We start from the raw sequence: 25723 nt of genomic DNA on the forward strand, positions 1-25723 counted from the left end.
TTAAATGATTAGAGGAACTCTACTGGAAAATCCTTTGAGCGAGTGAGCAATGTTGGGGCTCAGTGGGGCCTCAAAGGGGCCAAATCCCTCCAATTCAGTTGTGGAACTTGAGTTGTCATCTCTTTTTTTAGAAAGTGTTTCAGGTTTAATCACTCAGAACTCTCAGACTTAAAGATCAGATACAAAATAAACACCACATTTTTCCACCACATTCTGCGTACTTGTTACTTTGGTTAAGATGTTCAGAACGATTGCATGGTGGTTGGAAATTATGTTCTAATCTCTAGATTTGATAAAATGTTGACTGGTATACTCTATCTTCTACATGCCATCTGCCATCTGATTGATAGTTCAGGCCGCTTAGTTCTCCATATTCTCACTACTTATTACTATATGCAATTAAAGCTTATATCAGTTATGATACAAATCATAAAGTACATGCTTTTTGACTTTCTTTTATATAAGGTTCAAATGTTATGTTCAGAAAAAAATGACTATTATTTCATGTCGGGCTTTACATACAGTTGCATACCTTGCAGAATCTGCAAAATGTTATTTATTTGACCAAAATAAGAAGGATTATACAAAATGCATGTTTTTTTTATTTACTGCTGACCTGCATAAGATATTTCACATAAAAGATGTTTACATATAGTCCGCAAGAGAAAATAATAGCTGAATTTATAAAAATGTCCCCATTCAAACGTTTACATACACTTGATTTTTGATACTATGATGTTATCTGAATAATCCACAGCTGTTTTTTCGTTGTTGTTGTTGTTTAGTGATAGTTGTTCACAAGTCCTGTGTTTGTCCTACAGTCAAACTGCCCACTGATCTTCAGAAAAATCCTTCAACTCCTACAAATTCTTTGATTTTTCAGTATTTTTGTGTAGGGAAACTTATGAGGGACTTATATGTAACTATTACAGAAGGTTCAAACGCTCACTGATGCTTCAGAAGGAAACATGATGCATTAAGAGCCGAGGGGTGAAAAGTTTTGAAATTTGAAGATAAGGGTAAATTGAACTTATTTTGTCTTCTGGGAAACATGTAATTATATTCTGTAGCTTCTGTAGGGTAGTACTAAATTGAAATAATATATGATATTTAGGCAAAATAAGAAAAATGTAAACATCTTCATTCTGTTCAAAAGTTTTCACCACCTGCACTTAATGCATCTTTTCCTTCTCAAAATCTCAAAATCATACAGTCATTGTTTGAAAGGGTTCAGATACACAAAAATGCCAAACAACCAAAGAATCTGTGGGACCTGAACGATTTTTCTGAAGAACAGCAGACAGTTTAACTGAAACATATAAACAAGGGACTCATGAACAACTATCACTAAACAAAAAAACACAGCCGTAGATCATTCAGGTAACAACACGGTATTGAGAATCAATCGTATGTAAACTTTTGATGAATTTTTTATGAATTCGACTATTATTTTCTCTTGTGGGCTATATGTAAACATCTCTTACGTGAACTATATTTTTCAGGTCAGTGCTAAATAAAAAAAAATAACATGCATTTTGTATGATCCCTCTTATTTTGGTAAAATAATTAACGTTTTCCACAACTGTATGTAACCTTATTGTAAAGCGTTACCCCAATTTTACATTGCTGGATACTATTTGTTTATAGCTAAAGGCTAAAAATAGTAAGGGAGCTATACTGGAACTAAAAATATGGATTTGGTGTGACAATTCTGGGTGGCCTGCATTGATATTTCCCCTCACATCTGGAAAATCATTGAAAACAGTGTGCAGCGGTACACCAGCTAACCATGCATCAGAAGTTCACATAATTTCTGCGGTCCATTAGTCTCTAGAGCTCATGCCTAAATCACTTCTGTCCAGCGTTCAGCTTTTTCTCACAGTACTTCAGACGCTGGTCTTCAAAAATCTGTCCAGCTTCCTGTGAAGGAGGCATTGAGTCCGTCATTTCAGCCAAATCCTGTCTGGGGCCCTCGAAGGAAGCGTCTTTAGGGAAATGAACTGTTTAGTTTCACAATGGATTAGATAAGGAAGAACCACTTAAACAACATCCATGAATGGCAGGTAAGTGCCAAAGCAGACAACACAAAGCCTGAATGGATTTGAGGAGTGACATCCTTATCAGGCGTGGATATAAATGGCTTCTTCTTCATGGTTCATGTCATCAGCCGTCCACTCAGAGCTGCTGATGGGGTATGACATCACTGCTCTACTCACTGCAGCACTATAATAATGAGAGACCAAGAGGAGTCACTGCTTGCTCATGCGGTGCATCCTGAATAGAGTTGGTGTGTGAATATGTAGGAGTGACACTGAAGAGTATTAAGATCCCTCCTCCTGGTATATTAAATGTCACTGAGTTCACATATGGAGGTGTTTTTCCCACAGCCGTTGTTTTTATCTCTAATTAAGCAAAATAGTCAAGGTATAGGCAATGTTTGCCCTTTAAACTGAATGAAACCAATGTTTCACCTGAGTTTTAAATGCAAGTTTAGAGTCTGTATTGAATGTAATGCAAAAAATATTATAATAATGGCAAAACGACTTAATAATCAGTTGTCAATTATTTTGTTTTAGTTCAGTTAAGTTTGTTTTAGTGAATTAAAACCATGCAGAGCAGCCATTGTTCGAATCTCAAACAAATGACTCTTTTGAAGTGGTTCTTTTTAGAGAATCAAAACATACAGCGCGGACAGTTCACAAAATAATGATTCTTATAAGGCGGTTCTTTTTAGTGAATCAAAAACATTTATGAGCCACTTGTTTTAGTGAATCAACAACTTACAGCGTCTGTAGCCGATTCTTTTAAGTGAATCAAAATCAAACAGCACGACCGGTAGCCCAGTTCACGAAAAATGGCTCTTATGAGGCGGTTCTTTTGAGTGAGTCTGCTTGTTTTAGTGAATCACAAACTTAAAGCATTTCATAGCCTGATTCCCAAATTGATTTACTTTTAATGAGCTGGTTCCTTTAATTAAATCAAAATCATACAGCGCAACAAGTAGCCCTGTTCACGAAGAATGAGTCTTATAAGGCAATTCTTTGTAGTAAATCAAAAACTTTAAGGAGCCGCTCGTTTAAGTGAAACAAATCCTTACAGCATCCGTAATCCGATTCCCAAATTGAATTACTTCCATGAGCGGGTTCCTCGACCGGTAGCCCAGTTCACAAAAACGATTCTTTTAGTGAATCAGAAACTTTTAAGAGCCTCTTGTTTTAGTGAATCAAAAACGTTTAGCATCCGTGGCCTGATTCCCAAATTGATTTACTTCTATGAGCTGGGTCTTTTTAGTAAATGAAAATTATACAGCGCGACCGGTGTAGACCAGTTCGCAAATAAATGACTCTTATGAGGAGGTTCTTTTTAGTGAATAAAAAAACTTTAATGAGCCACTTGTTTTAAGTGAATCAAATCCCTACAGCATTCGTAATCCGATTCCTGAATTGATTTACTTCTATGAGCCCGTTCTTTTTAGTGAATCAAAATCATACAGTGCCACCAGTAGCCCAGTTTACAAAAAAATACTCAAGGCGGTGTCTTTTAGTGAATCAAAAACTTTTAAGAGCCTCTTGTTTTAGTGAATCAAGAATTACAGCGCCCGTAGTCTGATTCCCGAATTGATTTACTTCTATGAGCTGGTTCTTTTTAGTGAATTAAAATTATACGGTGTAGCCCAGTTCCAAAAAGAATCGATTCCGAGGCATTGGGAATCGAGAGTCGATTCCAAAGGTCGAAAACAACAGTGAGGAATCGATTCTTGGAATCGAATCCCATCGATTCCAGAACCAGGAATCGGAATCGATTCCAAAAGCCCTGTCAAGCAGTTCTTTTTAGTGAATCAAAAACTTTAATGAGCCACTTGTTTTAAGTGAATTAAATCCTTATAGCATTTGTAATCGGATTCCCAAATTGATTTATTTCTATGAGCTGGTTCTTTTTAGTAAATTAAAATTATACAGCACGACCGGTGTAGCCCGGTTCATGAATAAATGACTCTTATGAGGCTGTTCTCTTTAGTGAATCGAAAACTTTTATAGGCCACTTATTTTTAGTGAATCAAAAATGTATAGCCTCCGTAGCCTGATTCACAAACGAATGACTCTTTAATCCAGTTCTTTTTAGTAAATAAAAAACAGAGCGACTGTGTAGCCCGATTCACCGAACTATTCTTACTTCCAGACTTATTTGTTTCATCTTTGTTCAGGTGACTGTTGATTTGGAGCAACTTTCAGGCTGACACACCTAAAACGATCTTAATAACTGCCCTGTCTAATTTTCATAATTAGAGAGAGAATGTTTTTAATTCGTTTTCCCATGCATTTTTAGTGAAATAAAGACATTATTTAAAAACTGAGAATAAAGCAACAAAAGTAGGTGTTCAGATTCATATTTCTGTTAATAGATTGAAAACCATTTTCTGTTAGCTTTTAGTTTGCTTAGTAAAATTAAATCTTTTTTTTTTTTCTTCCAAAATTGGTCAAATTAGTTTAGAGGTCGTTCAGCAATGATTCTAATCAGTAAGCTCACATCTTCCGTGGGTGACCTATTAACCCTATATCTATTAAAGCACAACTAAATTCCTTAAAAGGATTTATGACAGAAACACAGGACTTGGCCAGGCATGATGATACCCGTCCTTTATCAGCGTGATACATCAGTCATCCCTCTCTCACAGCAGACAGGTGTGTCAACTTGAAAGTTGCTCTAAGTCAACAGTCACCTGAACAAAAACGAAACAAATAAGCCTGGAAGTTGGCAAAATGTTCTTCAGGGAATTATTGACTCATTGTGTAACTAGCCATAATAAAACTTGCTCATGGTTACACATGCAAAACATTTGCTGATTGCACTTTGCCTAGTAAAGTGGGTCGATAACAGCATTAAGGCCCCTGATCCTCTTATTTCACTGTTGAAACTGTAGTTTATTTAGGAGTGTCATTGCTCATTCCTCCCCGAGGGCTGAATACACCCGGCAGTGCTTTTGCCAGATCCACGTACAACAGGAGCTTTGTGCAAAGAAAATTTCGACCTGTAATAGAACTCTTGGCATGTCTTAATCCAGAAAAACTGGATTGGTTTAGTATTTGATCTGCCAGTCTCATATCATTTTAGGTGAACTACCTCCTTAATAGATAAAAATGCTGTTGTTGTGCTGATGGATAGAGGCCTGAGAAATGATTGATTGTAATCAGTGAGAGAAATGAAGTCAGTGACGTCTGTGTGAAATGCCTTTTGCTTTCATATCCGGTTGTATGTGAAGGAAGTTGTAAGATGTCCACAGTAATTGTCTGGAATCTGGTGCAAAGGTCAGAGTTTCTGTATACAAGTAGCTTGTAAATTCTTGTGTTATTGATGTAAGACATTTTAAACATGAACATGGAAATCTTTTAACAGATGTTCTTTAGTGGGTGGAAAAGGGGAAGTTATGTGAGATAAATATGAAATCTTTAACATCAAAGCACTGTATGTTCATGTTAATTACCATCAGACTCTATTTTCGTCCAAGGGCTTGTCTTTGTGGAATTTGAACCACAATGCCCTGTGCAGTCTGTCCCCTTGTGGTACATTTATGAATTATTATAGGCAATACCTTACCTCGTGGCCCACGAATGACCTTTTTTTTTAAAAAAAAAAAAAAGCCTATTTGGCTGCATTGCTGGAATCTCGCTGCGCTCGGATAAGGCATTAGATGAATAAAGTCCGGGAGCTGATGAGTGCAGTGAAGTTCTTACCTACATCACAACAGAGTTATTAATCAGAGCATGACTGAGTCTCTAAACACGCCATAAACTAGGCAGTTCAATCCAAACATTTTCTGTTCAAGCCAAATATCTGCTGGCATATCTCCAGTCAAGTGAGAGGAAAGGGTGGTCGGTGGAACTATGACCCAAATGTGACTGGAAAACCTTATGGAATTTGAGTGTATTGTTCTTATTATTAATCATCATCGTTATTATTATGATTTTAGAATGTTTTGTATACTTCAAGATTAAGATTTAATATCATGTATCATATATATTGGGTGAACAAGGGAACACAATAACCTATTCATACATCTATTATATTATATTATATTATATTGGTCAATAATAATAATAATAATTATTATTATTATTATTATTATTATTATTATTCATTATTCAAAAATAATAATAAAAAATAAAATAATTATAATAACAATAATAATAATAATAATAACATAAAACAACAATAATAAATATCTACTTATATGTAACTTATAATTTTAGTGTAATACCGTTTATATAATATCATTATAACAAAAAATATTATTATTATTATTAATATACTATTATTATTATTAGAATACTAGTATAATATCCATTTGTATAATACAATTTAATTACAATTTTTTAACTTTCAAGCTTAAATTTGTGAATTTGTAATTTAAAAAAACTTTAATTAAAAATGTGTAATGTTAGTATTTTAATAATACAATACTACTACTACTACTACTACTAATAATAATATAAAACAACAATAATAATAAATATCTATTTATATGATTATTATTATTATTATTTTATAATATTACTATTATTAGAATATTAGAATAATATCACTATTATTATTATTATTATTATTATATTGTTATACTATTACTATTATTTTATACTGTTACTATTAAAATATTAGTGTAATATCCATTTGTTTTATAAAATTATAATAAAAATTGCTATTATTATTATTATTATTATATTACTGTTATTACAATATCAGTGTAATATCCATTTGTATAATATCATTACAATATAAAAATCTCTATTATTATTATTATTATTAATAATAATAATTATTATTATATTATTATTATTGTTATGAATAATAATAGTAATAATTAATAATAATAATATTAAAATTATTATTATTATAGTGTTACTATTATTTTATACTATTACTACTATTAGAATATAAGTGTAATATCTATTTGTGTAATAACACTTTAATAAAAATCGCTATTGTTATTATTATACTATTATTACTACTATTACAATTATTATTATTACTATTATTATTATACCATTACAAATATTTTATACTATTACTATTATTAGTATATATGTGCAATATCCGTTTGTATTTTAATAAAAATCACTATTATTATTATTATTATTATACTATTATTATTACTATTAGAATACTAGTGTAATATCCATTTGTTATAATAAAACTGCTATTATTATTATTATCAGAATATTAGTGTAATATTAAAATTTTTTGGATCTTTCAAGCATAAATTCCAATTTTGCAATATATATTAAGTGAACAAGGAAACAATTATCTATTCATGTGTGCATATTATATTATATTATATTATATTATATCATATTATATTGCATTATAGATATATGTGATAGCTGATTTTTATATCCAGGAAACTTTAATGTAATGTTTCCTGGTCCTGGTCCGGAAAGTACCCATCTTCTTCCTCTAAACCACAGCTGATGAAACATCACAAACCATGGAAACTTGAAGAATCTAAGAAAAGTGCGATCTGAACATCTTGAGAGCAGTTGTTGATCATAATGTCACATGGTAACTGACAATGTTCTTTATATAAATGCATTCACAGCTGCGTGTGGTCTGTGAGCTGATGTGAACAGTTTTAGTGTCTCATCTGATTACTATAATGCAGCCCAAAAGAGCCATTACTATTACATAATATAAACTCATCATGACAAATACGGTGCTTCATCAAGGAATTCGGCAATCAGAGGTGACGGAACAGGCCGCTAACTCAGCTGGAAGCAATGTAGAACAAATGAGCTTGTGACAAAAGCCTCTTACACACACACATACAGTGATAAATTGACCGTTAAGAGATAATGTGTGAACCAGGACCATTTCCAAAAGTATTTACAAACACAACCGGGAGACGCAGCCGTTTAGTGGTCAATTCCAGTTAATGCTACAGAATTTACTCCTATCTTGAAACTGATGATGTTGCCGGTAAAGTCTTTACACCAGTTTACTGGTATTAGTGTGTAGGCTAATAAGTCAATTACTTTTAATGTCTGTCTGCCAGTTAACAAAACATTCAAGTGGGCAAGTTGAGCATACAAATGCAGCACTTCCACCCAAGACAAAACAGCTGAGGACCATTTCCATAAGACAACAAACACAAGAACTTCCTATAAAACATCAGAGGACTTTAAATAAATACATTCATTAGAAAGAATCCGAGAAGCATGTTGTTTATGTCTCGTTCTCAACTCAGGAAATGCCATTCAAATTCACATCATGGGATACCAGTTTAGGGTTAGTCGCATTAATGCTTGGTGTCATAATTAAGTTGTCTTGAGAAAGCCAACTTACTGATCTACTATTTCAGATTATTATTATTCTTCTTCTTCTGAGCCAAATTTCGGTATCTACCTCCTCCTAGAGCTTTCAGGCTAGAGCCACCAAACTCGGCCCAGACCTTCAGACTGGTCTGACTCGGTGTGCTCTGTCTTTTCTAACTGATCCGGCTTACGGTTTTCGTAAACCAGACTTTCAAAACCACCAAAAGTCCCATAGACTTACATTGACGGAATGTTCAAATGAGCCAACACTCTTCAAACTCCCAGAATCCCTTGAGGCTCAATCAAAGCTTCCCTTCTATGTACTATTTCTAATCCATTTAGACTCATTTAAGCTTCCACTCTAATATTTCTAATATTTCTAATCTATCGAGCTATCTAAATCATGCTAGCAACATGCTAGTAACTTGCTAATCATGCTAACAACATGCTAGTAACATGCTAATCATGCTAACATCATGCTAATAACTTGCTAATCGTGCCAGAAACATGCTAATAACATGCTAATCATGCTAGGAACATGCTAGCAACTTTGTTAATCATGCTAGAAACATGCTAGCAACTTGCTAATCATGCCAGAAACATGCTAGCGACATGCTAATCATGCTAGAAACATGCTAGTAACTTGCTAATCATGCTAACAACATGCTAGTAACATGCTAATCATGTTAACATGCTAATAACTTACTAATCATGCTAGAAACATGCTAGTAACATGCTAATCATGCTAACATCATGCTAATAACTTGCTAATCATGATAGAAACATGCTAGCAACGTGCTAGTAACATGCAAATCATGCTAACAACATGCTATTACCTTGGTAATCATGCTAGCAAAATGCTAGTAACTTGGTAATCATGCTAGCAACATGCTAGTAACTTGCTAATCATGGTAGCAGCATGCTATTAACATGCTAATCATGCCAGAAACATGCTAACAAAATGTTAGTAACATGTTAATCGTGATAACAACCTGTTAGTAACTTGCTAATCACGTTAGAAAAATGCTAGCAACATGCTAGTAATATGTTAATCATGCTAGAAACATGTTAACAACAAGCTAGTAACATCTTAGCCATGTTAGAAACATGTTACTAACATGCTAATCGTGCGAAAAATGCTATCAACATGCTAATCAGACTAGAAACATGCTAATAACTTGCTAATCATGCTAGCAAAATGCTAGTAACATGCTAATCATGCTAACATCGGGCTAATAACTTGCTAATCATGATAGAAACTTGCTAGCAACGTGCTAGTAACATGCTAATCATGCTAACAACATGCTATTACCTTGGTAATCATGCTAGCAACATGCTAGTAACTTGCTAATCATGGTAGCAGCATGCTAATCATGTTAGAAACATGCTAACAACATGTTAGTAACATGTTAATCGTGATAACAACCTGTTAGTAACTTGCTAATCACGCTAGAAAAATGCTAGTAACATGCTAGTAATATGTTAATCATGCTAGAAACATGTTAACAACAAGCTAGTAACATCTTAGCCATGTTAGAAACATGTTACTAACATGCTAATCATGTGTGAAAAATGCTATCAACATGCTAATCAGACTAGAAACATGCTAATAACTTGCTAATCATGCTAACAACATTCAGTAATTTGAAAATTATGATAACAACATTCTAATCATGCTAACAACATTGTTATCAGCCTATAAAAATGCAAGCAACAAGCTAATCATGCTAAAACATGTTAACAACATGTTAAATCATGTAAGCAATGTGTTAAATCATGCTAGCTGCTTCCGTACTTTTACAACTGCTTCAAACTTTCAGGCTAGGCTTTCTCAAGCCAACTTATCTTTACTCATCTAGTTATGCTAGTCGTCATCTTCTTAAATAAATGTGTTTAACGTGTACTTTAACAGTATTAGAATACGTTGGAACCATTTTGTATCCTGCAGATATGGGATTTATTAAAATGCTGATTTTTTGAGTTTCAAAAAACTGATTAAAGCTCCACTGTGACAACTTACCCCATACTGTGTGACAACATGTCCCACTTTTGGAGTGTGCTGAAAATAAACGTTAAAACGATATAGTAAGTGATAATCTAAATAAAAAGCTAAAAACACGTCGTTTAGGTTCCTTTACTATTAAAACCTGCCAGTAGATGTCCCTGTTTTTAAACTCGTGAGTAAAAGTGTGATACGAAGTTTGTCCCGTTTGTGTTTCCGTAGCAGCTGTACGTGTACTGATGATTCCACTCTCAAAACTACAGCATTTATTCCAGTTTTAGTTTATAAAGTAGTTTAAATAGTCAATGTGCGTTTGTTTTTGGCTAACATGAGCCTATTAACGTTTTAAGACTGTTGTTAAAATCACTGATAGCGTTTAGTTTGGTAACTGATGGCATTAGTGTGTACTGTGGTGAGTGGTGTCCTTGTCACTGGTGTAGTATTAATAACAGTGTTTATTTTACGATTATTTGGGATTTTACGACATGGATGTGAATATAAACCAGGACAGAAGGGCTCTGTGTCAGTCCTGGTGGTGGCAGGATCAGGTAAGAATCAATCTCATGCATTTTATGTAATAAAGTGTGGTGTATATAAGCTGTGTATTTGTGTTTTGCATAGTTTGGTATGGTGTATATGAGCATACTATATATTTAAAGCTTATAATCAAACAGTAGAGTTTGAAAGAAGCCACTCAATACCACAAAACATATATATTATATATAATTATTACTAACAGGACTTTTTTCCATTACATTTTTCACAATATTTAAGGCAAAACAAACCATAATGTGATTATAACTGCTGAAAAATAAATCTCACCAACCATAACATGTAAACATAGATATCTTTTCGTTTTTACTCATATACAGTGAGATCCTCAAATGCAACCTTGTGTGTTTTGCTTCAAGAGAGCAACCATACATTTGGGTTGTGTTTTAGTTTCTTTTATTTATTCTTCATTCATTCATTCATTCATTCATTCATTTATTCATAATAATTTATAATTTATTTATATTATTTTTCAGTTTAATCATATAATCATTTATAATAATCATTAAAACCATTTATATACTCATTTCTTTGATTTTTTTTTTTTAATTAAATTTCTCATTTGATTTTTTTCATTAATTAACTCATTTAAATTACATGATTGTTTTTTTATATTATTTTTCTTTTGTTGTTTAGTCTTAACTTTAACTTAATGTTTTGATAAAAGGTTGATAAAATGGTCCAATTCATTTTATTTGCCAACTAGCAATATTTAAATTATAAAAATATTATTTTTGATTTTTATATTACACAATATAATACAGAATATTCATATTTTAATAATACTAAAATTGTTATAATAATAATAATTATTATTATTATTAAAATTATTATTATTATTATTATTATTATTATTTGCTAGGGTCGCCTCTGGCTTGCTTAGTTGGGGACACTTTATCTTCGCTTTATCTTCACACAATATTGTATTTTATTTTATTGTATTTGATTAACTACCTTTACCTGAAAATTGAGTGTTTACTGTTGCCCTTTGCATTGTTGATGTACTATTTCCTATTTAATACTGTACAGCCGCCTTGTCACAATTCTGTACTGTTAAAGGCGGTATATAAATAAAGGTGATTTGATTTGATTTGATTTAGTGCTGTGCAGTGATTATTCACATCCAAAATAAAAGTTTTTGTTTACAAAATATATGTGTGTGTACCGTGTATATTTATTATGTGTGTATAAATACACACACATGCATGGATTTGTTTAAGAAAAATATGTTATGTTTATAAATCATCATTATCATAGATTTATATATAATATTAATTATATCAATAAAATATATTGCGTGTAAATACATGTAAATATTTTGAAAATATATACTGTATGTGTGTGTATTTATAAATACATAATAAAAATACACAGTACACACACATGTATCATGTAAACAAAAACGTTTATTTTGTATGCGATTAATCGCGACTAAACATTGCACTATTATTTACCAATAATATGATTAATTTATCAATGAATAACTAGGTTATTCTGTTTCCTTGTTCCTCCAATATATATCATGACATATAATAATATAATCTAATAATTATAAATGAAATTATTATAATTTAAATATTAACACTTGGTAATTACTTATATTATTGTTGTTATTCTTATTATTGACGTAAAATTCTTCTTTTCCTTTTCATCTAGGAGGTCATACAACAGAAATCGTTCGTCTGATGGGGAGTTTATCTCAGTCTTACAACCCTCGACACTATGTGATCGCAGACACCGATAAAATGAGCGAAGAGAAGATCCGAACATTTGAAGCAGAGCAGGAGAAAAGCGTTTCACCCTCTCAGGTGATTGATCTGTAATGAGTGTATCTGTACACCAAGGGAATTTTTTGCCCAAAATTACATTTCTGTCCTCATTCCGAATCCATATGATTTCCTTCTGGGAAACTAAAAGAAGAAATTCTGATTAGTGGTGTGTCTTACGTTGACCAGCAGATGGCAGCAGATCCTCTTTTTTTCAAGCATTTTCATGGGACTGTAGATTTTAAATGACACATAAACAGATATTAACTCAATCATATTCCCTTATTCAGTCAGATGCACTGTGTGATGTTCTCATGTTTATATTCTCACTTAAACCCTCCTGTCATGTTTTCCTCTCTTTTTTAAAATCACAGTTCACCATTCACCGGATTCCTCGCAGTCGGGAGGTGCGTCAGTCATGGAGTTCCTCCGTTTTGAGTTCACTCAGTGCTCTGATGTCGTCCGTCCCGCTGGTCTTTAGGCTTCAGCCGGATATGGTGGGTTCTCTCTCCTCTCATTCATCCCCCATCATGACCTCATTAAGTATTAATTTCCTTAGTTCTACAGGACGCTTGTGTAACGCCCCCCCAGAAATAGCACATTCATAACATATTTATGAGATTATGCCCAAGGGCAACCCAGCTCTATTTTGAGTATTTTATTGAAGTTCAAATGTATATTTAAATATACAGTATGCAATCATACTTGGTTTGCATTATTGAATTTTACATTTTTAAGTACTCAAGTCACTTTTTTTTTTTGCATTTAAATATAGTGTGCAATACAATACAATAAAGACAGTAGTGTTATTATTTAGCTCGATTATTTAGTTTCACTTTAAATTCAGTTACATAACTGTCAATAATGCAAAGTTCATCAATTATGAAACAAGTTTAATTTATCTCTAGGCAGCTCTACAATAATCTCATTATTCGGCTCAAGTAACATGTAAATGTTTTATAATGCTCTATATTGTTAATCATTTTTCAATGTGTTTCTAAAGTAAATCTCTTTAGATGTCCTTCAGATTAATGCTGTGGCGTCTTTTGCCCAGTCCATAACCTTGAGAATTCAAACATCCTGTGCACTGTTTTGGAAAACATAGCTTTTTATAAATAACTCCACCCTCTATTATTTATAGTTCAGATCATCTTGCAAAATCTAGTCCAATTCTGTAGTTTTCCTAAAGGTTTGGCCTGAGTGTTTGCATTTTTAAGTCAGCTCACGCTTTTTCTGGTTTCTGTGCTAATTGTGGTGGGAAAATATGTGGAATGGATTTAAATATGGTGTGTTTAGTGCAATCTTATTGGTAGCCAAAGACGTTGAAAGATTAGCCAAAAGTCTGCATGAAATGGAAACTGGCTCTTTTTACGGTACGTTCATATTGTGTGTTTCTGGTTTTATTGTGAATGATTCACCAGTGCATGTTATGCCAAGGAAGCCACATGTTTGTTTTTGTGATCTGTCATTCTTCTGAATTAACTCCTTTTTTGAGTGATGTCACCAAGCCCTTATTTCAACTCCTCCACTTAAACTGTGTCACTTAGAGACCACATTTCCTGTCATGTCTTGATAGATGAAATTAAATCCTGCCCTACTTTATGGTCACTGTGTTTAACTTTGAAATATGTAATTTTGGAAGTAAAATTGGTTTGGTAATGTTGAGCATTTGAGATCTGCAGGCACAGACTCTGTGCAGGCTTGATTAAGTGCACAAAATCACTGTTATGCTGAAATTTACACATTCAAAAACGTGTGAAATGTTGGTTAAACTGCGCTGAAGGGATAGTTCACCTATTCATCATTGACTCATCCTCATGTCATTGAAAACCTGTAATGGTCCTGTCACTGTGATCCAACAACATATGGGTAATATTCAACAATCTGAGCCTCACTGAATGATATAGGGCCTTTTAGTTTATTAAAAGACTAGAATCTGAAGTCATATTGTGATTAGTTCACTCCTGAATTAGAATGTCCTGATAATTTGTTCACCCCCATGTCATCCAAGATGTTCATGTCTTTCTTTCTTTGGTTGAAAAGAAATAAGGTTTTTGAGGAAAACATTCCAGGATTTTTCTCCATATAGTGGACTTCAATGGGAGCCAATGGGTTGAATGTCCAAATTGCAGTTTCAGTGCAGCTTCAAAGGGCTCCACACGATCCCAGCCGAGGAATAAGGGTCTTATGTAGCCAAACGACCAGCTATTTTCTAAAAAAATTATAATGTATATACTTTTTAACCACAAATGCTCATCTTGCACTAGCTTGACTTCACGCATTAAGTAATCACGTTGGAAAGGTCACGCATGGCATAGGCGGAAGTACTGACCCAGTGTTTACAAATCGAATGTGCAAAGAAAATCAAACCCCCTTTACAAAAAACAATGATGTCGGATGGTTATGAAGTTGGAGGAGAAAATGAGATGGAGTTTTTTGCCCTACCCTACCATGAGCATTTGTGGTTAAAAAGTATATATATTTTATTTTTTTAGAAAATGACTTCTTTTTCCTGATTTCCTCTTTAAAAGAAAAGAAGTATCATCTGTATGCAAAGTGACCCACATTTGTTTTTTGACCACTGAAAATGTGTACGATTTAATGATTTACTCCTGGAGGTATATTGAGATACCCAATATCTGAACCATACAGGGCCTTAAAAATGAAGATGTGTATTAAGATCTAGAATCTAAAATCATACTGCAATATATTTAATATTATTTAAGTTACAGGCATGCAAACCTTGGAAAAAGATTAAAGCACTCATGGATATTCAGTGCTTTGACAAATACATTGCTAGTTTCAACATTATTTCTTCTTCAGACTTTTCTCTTTAAAAGTAAAGAAGCATCATTTCAATGTAAAGCAACCCACATTTCTTTTTTGACCACTGAAAATGTGTACAATTTTAATGATTTACTCCCAGGAGCCATATTGCGATCCCAGTATCTCTGGAACTGAACAATACAGGGCCTTAAAAATGGAGATGCCACAAGAAAAGTGAATTAAAATCTAGAATCTAAAATCATACTTTGGTATATTTAATACTACTTGAGTTATAGGCATGCAAACTTTGGAAAAAAGGAAATTAATGCACTCAGACATGCATGTTTAATGCAGTTGTTTTGAGAGAAGGAAACAAAATGCATTTCTAGTTTCAACACTACTTGTTCTTTAGACATTCCTTTTTAAAAGAAAAGAAGTATCATCTGTATGAAAAGTAACCTATGTTTGAAATTGTATACACTGAAAATGTATACAATTTAATGATTTACTCCTGGAGCTATATTGAGATCCCAGTATCTCTGAAACTGAACGAAACAGGACCTTAAAAATGAGGATGCCACAAGAAAAGTTTATTAAGAACTGGAATCTAAAATCGTACTGCAATATATTTAATACTACTTAAGTTACAGACACGCAAACTTTGGAAAAAGATAATTAATGCACTCATGTATGTTCAGTGCAGTTGTTTTGACAAATACATTGCTAGTTTCAACATTATTTCTTCTTCAGACTTTTCTCTTTAAAAGTAAAGAAGCATCGTCTCTATGTAAAGCAACCCACATTTCTTTTTTGACCACTGAAAATGTGTATAATTTAATGATTTACTCCTTGAGCCATATTGAGATCCTAATATCTCTGTAACTGAACAATACGGGGCCTTAAAAATGAAGATGCCACAAGAAAAGTGAATTAAAATCTAGAATCTAAAATCATACTTTGGTATATGTAATACTACTTGAGTTATAGGCATGCAAACTTTGGAAAAAAGGAAATTAATGCACTCAGACATGCATGTTTAATGCAGTTGTTTTGAGAGAAGGAAACAAAATGCATTTCAAGTTTCAACACTACTTGTTCTTTAGACATTCTTTTCTAAAAGAAAAGAAGTATCATCTATATGCAAAGTGACCCACATTTGTTTTTTGACCACTGAAAATGTGTACGATTTAATGATTTACTCCTGGAGGCATATTGAGATCCCAGTATCTCTAGAACTGAACAATACAGGGCCTTAAAAATGAAGAAGTGAATTAAAATCTAGAATCTAAGATCATGCTGCAATATATTTAATACTGCTTGATTTATAGGCATGCAAACTTTGGAAAAAAGATCATTAATGCACTCAGACATGCATGTGAAATTCAGTTGTTTTGACAGAAGGAAACAAAATGAATTTCTAGTTTCAACATTACTTGTTCTTCAGACATTCCTTTTTAAAAGACAAGTAGTATCATGTGTATGCAAAGTGACCCACATTTGGTTTTTGACCACTGAAAATGTGTACAATTTTAATGATTTACTCCCAGGAGCCTTATTGCGATCCCAGTATCTCTGGAACTGCACTATACGAGACCTTAAAAATTAAGATGCAGCATGAAAAGTTTATTAAGAACTAGAAGCTAAAATCATACTGCGATATATTTAATACTACTTAAGTAATAGGCACACAAACTTTGGAAAAGGAAATTAATACACTCAGACATGCATGTTTAATGCAGTTGTTCTGACAGAAGGAAACGAAAAGCATTTCTGGTTTCAACACTACTTGTTTTTCAGGCATTCCTTTTTAAAAGAAAACAAGTATCATCTGTATGCAAAGTGACCCACATTTGTTTTTTTTTTTTTTTTTTTTTTTTCAAGAATTCAATGATTTACTGCCGGAGCCATATTGAGATCGCAGTATCTCTGGAAATAAACCATGTAGGGCCTTAAAAATTAAGATGCTAAAGGGAAAGTGTATTAAGACCCACTGTCTAAAAGTGCATTAAGATATCTTTAATACTTCTTAAGTTAGAGCCATGCAAACTTAGAAGAAGAAACCGTGAAAAGTGCTCTTTTTCCATTTTTTAATGGTCACCACTGGCACATAATGCAACAAAGATTGCTAACATCAACATATTTTACTAATAGACTTACCAGTCTCTGTCTAAAAATAATATAATGATGCTGCCATCTTTCTGAAGTCATTTTTACCCCCCTGTAATTTGGCTCTGAATCTCAGGTGAAAATTGTGTTTTTGGACCCCATTGACTTCATAATATATTCTTTTGGAAGTCATAGAGGTTTATAACAACATGAGGGTGAGTTAATGCTGACAGAATGGTCTTTTTTTTTTTTTGTGTGTGAACTCAATAGCAGTAGTTGTGCATGTCACACAGCAGCACCGGGAATGTTTAAGCAGGTGATAAAGGCGTTTTTTCCTTCAGCAGATGATAAGCCTATCGCATTACTGCTGGAAGACTATCTGCTGTATAAGCAAACACTAGTCCTGCTGTTTCTCTGCTTGTCTTCAGCAAGAGACCAAGAGAGAGTTGCTGGGAAAACTCTGAAAGACAGATAAAGAGACGAGGTTGGGGGCTGACTTAGTAAAAGAGTGAGGGATGGGCAGCATTTAAGCCCTTTTTCAGGAATGATCTGTAATCCAGGGCCTCTTTCTTTCTCTCTCCTCCTCCTCCTCCTGTGGTTGTGTAATGAAGGGTTGTGAGCGGAGCAGCCGAGGGGTCTTGTTCTCAGGATGTGGCGAGACCTGACTGGCTCCTCGGCCCAGCTGCTTGACTCCTCTCGCACGTCCCCGTGGGGGTGGAGCCAAGCAGCATCGAGTTTCTGCATTGCCGTGGCGACCGGCTTAGAGGAGGCGGAGCATGAGCTCGAGCTCGAGCAGTAGAGCTCAAAGGTCGTAACAAACCAGTGTAATCTCTCACGGACGAGCATGCTATAGTATTCTGTTAATCTCTAATTAAAGGCCTCTGTCCTCATGCTGATGTCATTTCCCACGTTTCCAGTCAGCTGAGTTTATGTAATGGGAAAGAGGTGTGCAAATTTGTACAAAACTAAAGAGTGGTCATGTTTTTTTTTTTTTTGACTTGCATCTGTTGTCACATTAGTTTTATGGTGAAAGAGTTTAGATAAACTTACTTCATCTTAATAAGAAATGCTATTTTGCTCTAAATTCTAAAGAAAAATGGAAATATTTTATTTTAATTCTTTATTTAAATTACAGTGTATATAAATTAATATAATCATATGTTTACTGTTTTGTTTTGTTTTTTTGTTTTTTTGCACGGTGATATTCATTATAGTGTTATTTTGGTATTATGTACATCATTAATATCTTGAATGACCTTTTATCTTTATAGTTTTAGTTCATTTGTTGTTCACTGTTTTTTTTTTTTTTTTAAGTAATTATCCTATGTGCTTTAGTCATTTACTATATTTTTTGTTATCATTTTAATGGTTGTTATGTTTGGTATTTTTTAAATTTGGTAGTAATTTTACAATATGTTTTTGTAATTTTTATTTATTTATTTGTTAGATTTTTATTTAGCTATATATATATATATATATATATATATTTAGTTGTTTATTTGTGTATTTATTTGGTAATTTTAGTAACTTTACTGTGTGCTTTTTGTCATTTTTATTTATATTTTTTATATTTTTATTTAAACTGAGTAATTTTAGTACTTCAACTTAATCTTCCAGTGCCACATTTTTAATTTTCATTTACGTTTTCATCTAATATTTAAACTAACAATTTTTGTATTTTAGTTGTAGTTAACAAGACTGATTCATTCTTTACTATTAACCCATTTCTCATTATTGCTATATTCTATATTATCACACTTTCTGTACACTTATTATTATAAACAATTATTTCAATTTAAATAATAATTCTAAAAATTCTAGTTATTTATATATATTTAGTTATTTATTTATGTATTTATTTGGTAGTAATTCTGGTCATTTTACTGTGTGCTTTTGTCATTTTTATTTATTTTTAAAAATATTTTTATTTTTAAATTTAGTAATTTTATTACTTCAGCCCAGTCTTCCATGCCACATTTTTTAATTTTTTTTTTTTTTAATTTTCAGCTAATATTTATTTTTTTTGTTAATTTTAGCATCATTTCAACAAATGATTTTTGTAGTTTTAGTTAACAACACTGATTAATTCTTTGTTATTACCATTCACTATTTTTCATTATTGTTATATTTTTAATTATCAGACTTTCTGGACTCAATTATTATTATAAACAATTATTTAAATTTAAATAATAATTCTAAAAATTCTAAAGAGATCTGTATATATTTAGTTATTTATTTATGTACTTATTGGTAGTAATTTTACTGTGTGCTTTTGTCATTTTTATTTTTATGTATTATATTTTTGTGTAGTTTTAATTTTATTTAAATTTAGTAATTTTAGTACTTCATTCAATTTTAGTTTAGTAATTACTTTATTGTATTGTGTGTGTGTGTGTGTTTCTTTTTATTTTATTTTATTTTTTTGTATAAAGTATATTTAAAATATTTTTTGTTTAATTTTTGTTGTTTATTTAGAATGTGAAATTACAATATAAGTACCAGGTGGCCTTTGATCCAGCATTGCACTGCGACAGCAGGATTTCCTTTTTAGTCCAGCAGACAATGTCTAAGATCATCTTTAGGGGGTCTGGCACCCCTATTGTGTCTGCGCGGCGAGGGATCGTCCTTCAGCATGACTCAAATGTCAGCTGTTTGTTTTAACCAAACTTGAGCATGTCAGTGAGGGGCCGGGGCCCGTCAGTCCACATACCAGAGCGCAATTGGGGGAAATGGGGGGTCAGGTCTGAAATCCGGAGGTGAAGAGGGGGTGGATTCAGTCCTCTTTTAGCCTTAAAAGGAAATAAGTGCGTCACGGGTGCTCACAAGCTCCAGATGTATCAGCACAAGCCAAGAGCCTCAGCCTGGTTCCGCATGCTGCGAGGAGCAGTTGATAGTGAATACTACTGTTCACTATTTACAGCTCATGTTAATATGTCAGTCTAGACCAAAGTGCATACATTTGTGTAGCTTTAATAAATATTAGCTTTTGTTTGTTTACTTATCAGATTTGGCATGTGGCAAGTTTATAAACGCAATATAGTTGCATAATAACTGCAGCTTGCTTTTGTTAAATCTGAAATCTAAAACACTGAACCCTTAGTATTAAGACTTGTGTGGCTTAATATAACAAATGATGTTTCTTACTGCAATATGTAGTAGAAAACCTATGAAAGATTTGTTATTTTAAAAATCCACATTGTTTTATACATATTATTTTGATGACGTGAATGATTGCACGCTGTGAGCTACTGGCGCTACCTGTTGCTATTTTTACCGCAACACAATTCAGAAAATAAAATACTGATACGATGCTACGTTGTGTGGCTTTTTCAGTCAAAGGGCATTGAGAAGTGATGTAAGTCTTCAGTGCTTTCCTAGTGATATAAAAAGGAGAAAAGAATGAGAAGATGCCTGTGGATGAATAAATCTTCCAAAAGACCTTCGTCTTTGTTCTCTTCACTTTAGCCCTGATGCCTTTGAGGCTTTTAGTAGAGCACAGCTACTGAAAGAGTTTACAAATGGCAGAGACAAGAAACGCTAGATGCCATCCTGGCAGGATGTAAACATACCGATGCTTGTCACGACACCGCAGCCACTCAAGGAGTTTCTTAGCTTGGATTTCACTCAGTATCCAGGGGAATTTAGACTCCTTGTGGGGAAAATCGATGGCATGGCATTTGATTTAAGCCTATGCTTACAGAAGTCAAAAGTTTACATACACCTTGCAGAATCTGCAAAATGTTCAACTGAGGAACTCATGTGCAGCTATTATAAAAGGTATAAATGCTCACTGATGCTTCAGAAGGAAACACAATGCATTAAGAACCGGGGGGTGAAAATTTTTGAATTTGAGGGTCGATTTTGTTTTCTGGGAAACATGTAAGTATTTTCTTTTGCTTCTGAAGGGCAGTACTAAATAGAAAAAATATGATATTTAGGCAAAGTAAGAAAAATGTACACATCTTCATTCTGTTCAAAAGTTTTCACCCCCTGCTCCTAATGTAATGTTGTTTCCTTCTGGAGCATCAGTGAGCATTTGAACCTTCTGTAATAGTTGCATATGAGTCCCTCAGTTATCCTCAGTGTGGGGAAAAAAAAGCATCTCAAAATCATACAGTCATTGTTGGAAAGGATTCAAACACACAAAAATGCTGAAAAACCAAAGAATTTGTTGGACCTGAAAGATTTTTTTGAAGAACAGTGAGCAGTTCAGGACAAACAAGGGACTCATGAAGAACTATCTCTAAACAAAAAAAACAAAACACCTGTGGATCATTCAGGTAACAACACAGTATTAAGAATCAAGGGGATGTAAACTTTTGAACAGGGTCATTTTTATAAATGCAACTGTTGTTTTCTCTTGTGGACTATATGTAAACATCTTTTATGTGAAATATCTTATTCAGGTCAGTACTACATAAAATTACCACGCATTTTGTATGATCCCTCTTATTTTGGTAAAGTAATTAACATTTTGCAGATTCTGCAAGGTGTATGTAAACTTTTGACTTTAACTGTATATCTATTGCCACTTGTAAGCTCTTTCATCGTATCAGTATTTTATTTTTCAAGTCGTTTTGCGGTTAAAATAGCAACAGGTAGCGCCCGTAGCTCACTGAATGAAAACATTTCACGTAATCGAAATAATGTGTAAATAATGTGACTCCCCCATGTGTAAAACAATGTGGATTTTTAAATGAGGTAAGTCTTTCATGGGTTTTCTACTACATATTTTAGTAAGAAACATCATTTATATTATATTAAGCTATACAAGTCTTAATACCTGAGGTTTCCTTTAATAGTTTACCTCAAATTAGGAATAAAACTGACAACACTGGTATTTTATATTTTGCTTCTTTGCCTCAAATTATACATTATATATAAACTTGAAATCTTGATAAAACTAACTATTCTGCACAGAAATCCACTTTACGCAATCAGATTGAGAAATGCATTGTTTCATGAGTGAGTCTAGTTGTGACGCAAATCCAAAAATGTGAAAGAATACGGGAAAACAATTTGAAGAATCTGTGTCCCATAGATTTTGGGTGTGTGGGGGAGGAGGATTGTACGGTTAACAATAACAAATAATGTTGCGCGGTGGACGTCCTCTCACATTCCACACAGACTCCTCACTGATCCTGAGTTTTTTGGGGGTTTTTTTTTGTCTGCATCCCAGCACTCCATATGTTTCATCTTAGCCTTATTTGGAAATGCAGTGGATGCAGCTCTGTGTTTTATATATTTAATGTTCATCCATATGTTTATAATAATTAGTGATGGATAGATCATAAAACAAGATGTGCATGTTTGAATATGTCAGGATATGCATGTGGAGAAATAATGTTTATAAACAAGCAGTTAGTTTGTCATCCTAATCACAAATCTAATGTCAAACCAAAAAAATGTTGAATACGTAATATCAATAATGTACATAAAGGCATGCTAGATCGTTAAAGAACACAATGCAGTTTAATAAAATTACTTAAATTGATTTAAAATTACAACTTAATATAATATAATAATATAAGTAAACAAATTAAATGGAAATGAAACGCATGCAGACATAAATGGAAGCATATATGTATGTATTATTTTATAGTCATAAATATTTTATATTTATTTATGTATATATGTTATATACCAAAAATATATAATGTAATACATATTTGTAATATGTAGTATATTTAAATGTTTTACATATTTTTTTGTGACTTTTTATAATGTAAAAAATATTTGTTTATATATATATATATATATATATATATATATGTATGTGTAATAAATATTTGTAATATATAGCATATCTAAACGTATGTATATATGCTATATTTAAATGTTTACATTTAAAAACATTAATTTTAGAATAATACATAAATAAATGTGTGTGTTTGTGTGTATGTAATATATATTTGTAATATATAGTATATTTAATGATATATTTTAAAATGCATTAAAAATACATTTAAATATTAATATTTATTTTGTAATTTGCCAAAAAATATGAAATATAATACATATTTGTAATATGTAGTATATTTGAATGTTTTACATTGTTTTCTATAGTAATAATTAAATAAGTGTCTGTGTGTGTATATTAATAAATATTTGTAATATATAGAATATTTAAATATTTTTATTTGCACATTACATTTGTATATTACATAATATATAGTATTATGTTTTACAATATTTGTATAATTATTAAAATGAATGTTTTTGTATATTTGTAATATATTGTATATTTAAATGATATTTACATATAATACAATAATACATATTTAAATGTATTTTTAATGTATTTTACAAAATATGTATTATATTCTTTATTTTTTCTTATTTTTGTATTTTATATAACTTACCAAAAATATATAATCTAATACATATTGGTAATATATAGTATATTTAAATGTTTTACAATATTTTTTAAATAAATAAATAAATATATAAATTATACATTTATATATATATATATATATATATATATATATATATGTTGCTGTTCTTGCAGTGGGAGACACAGACCGGTAATATAACAGTCCTCATTGGGTGTTTATGTTGTGTTGTTACTCATGAGACTGTAAAGACGACCTTTCACAGTGTTACTGTTTAACAAAGCTCTGAATGAACTCGTCTGTCATTTATAGCCGTGACACCTGCAGTCTGGTCTGTGCTGACTCATCTGAAGCTTGAGAGGGGAAGTAACAAAACCTGGTAACAGTTTAATCTCACCTGGAGCTGTTCTATATCATGTGGAGTAATAAAGTTTCGATGACCTCATTAATAATTATATCTCAGCACCTGTGCACGTCCTCACCTGTCGGTGCAGCGGTGACATGAACGCGTCTCACAATGATGTCATCACGGGAACAATGACTCCATAAGACCTTTGATTTATGAAAATGTTTCAGCGTTAGTGTGTAATCCCCACTGGCTTTAGATAAGCAGCTGTTTAACATGCACTGGTTGTGAACAGATATGGATGAGATTTTCACTTTGCTCGTGTGACTCACAGCTGAGCAGCATGTTTATGTGGTTTAGTGGAAAACTTTGAACCAGTGATTCTGGTCATAGATGTGATAGATGTGAAGTCATTTCAGGGCTTTTAATGTTGGCCCTGGCTCATGCAAGTAGATACATTTTATTTTATTATATTTGAAGTTTATTTTTTTAAATAATGTTATTTTATTGTATTTTTTTATATTAGCCACATTATCCCACATGTGTTAAATATCATAATTTCAGGGCTCTTAATGTTGGCCCTGGCTCAAGTAAGTAGATTAATTTTTTTTAATTTTATTTTAAATGTATTTTATTTTATATATTAGCCACATTATCCCACATGTAAAATATTATTATATATTATTATATATTTTATTTTATTTTATTTTATTTTATTTTATTTGCCTCATTATCCCACATGTAAAATATTATATAATTTCAGGGCTCTTAATGTTGGCTCTGGCTCATGGAAGGTAAATCCATTTTATTTTATTATTTCATTTTTATTATTTCATTTTATTATTTCATTTTTATTTTAGCCACATATCCCATGTGTGGAAAAAATTTAATTTAATTTTCATAATTTACATTACTGCAATTTGAAAAAAAAAAAAAAAAAATATATATATATATATATATATATATATATATATATATATATGTATATATTACTGTATATATTGCTGGGAAGATGCTATATAAGCTAATTATATTTTATTTAGTTAATATGGTTTTATTTATTTCATTATTATTATTAAAATATCAATATAAAGTATCAATATTAGACCTTGATCTTTGGATTTGTCCTGTATATTAAGATAAATATGTTCATACTTTTTTTTTTTTTACTTTAAATTTTCAACTGAAAATGTATTGTTTATATATAAAACAGCAATGCAAAGAGAAAAGTACAGAAAAATAACATAAAATGAAACATTTTTACATTTTTATTTACTTTTTGTAATATTTAGAGACTTGAATACTTAAGTATTCAAACTTTTGCACCATGAGCTTTAGAAAAATGCTTATTTATTTATTTATTTGCTTACTAAAATCTATCAATATATTTTAGACCTTAGGTTATATCTTATAATAAATGTAATAATTTTTTATATATATATATTTTTTATATACTAAGTATATTTTAAGCTGTACAAAGACCTGCTGTTGTGAATAAAAGAACATTATTACAAAACCTTGTCTGCATTGACTTTTGGAGATAAAAA

At 31.9% G+C, this 25723-nt stretch overlaps 1 protein-coding gene across 1 annotated transcript in view; it reads left to right on the plus strand.

The window, feature by feature from the left end:
• Positions 1 to 10495: 10495 nt before the first annotated feature.
• alg14 (ALG14 UDP-N-acetylglucosaminyltransferase subunit) overlaps positions 10496 to 25723 on the plus strand; it is a 20184-nt gene continuing 4956 nt past the window's right edge. The window contains exons 1-3 of the mRNA XM_051097630.1: positions 10496 to 10853; positions 12514 to 12665; positions 12998 to 13120. Coding sequence (XP_050953587.1) covers positions 10697 to 10853; positions 12514 to 12665; positions 12998 to 13120 — 432 coding nt within the window. The 5' untranslated portion in view covers positions 10496 to 10696. The remainder of the gene's footprint in view (positions 10854 to 12513; positions 12666 to 12997; positions 13121 to 25723) is intronic.

This window comes from Labeo rohita, chromosome 24, assembly GCF_022985175.1.
Source record: "Labeo rohita strain BAU-BD-2019 chromosome 24, IGBB_LRoh.1.0, whole genome shotgun sequence".
NCBI lineage: Eukaryota > Metazoa > Chordata > Actinopteri > Cypriniformes > Cyprinidae > Labeo > Labeo rohita.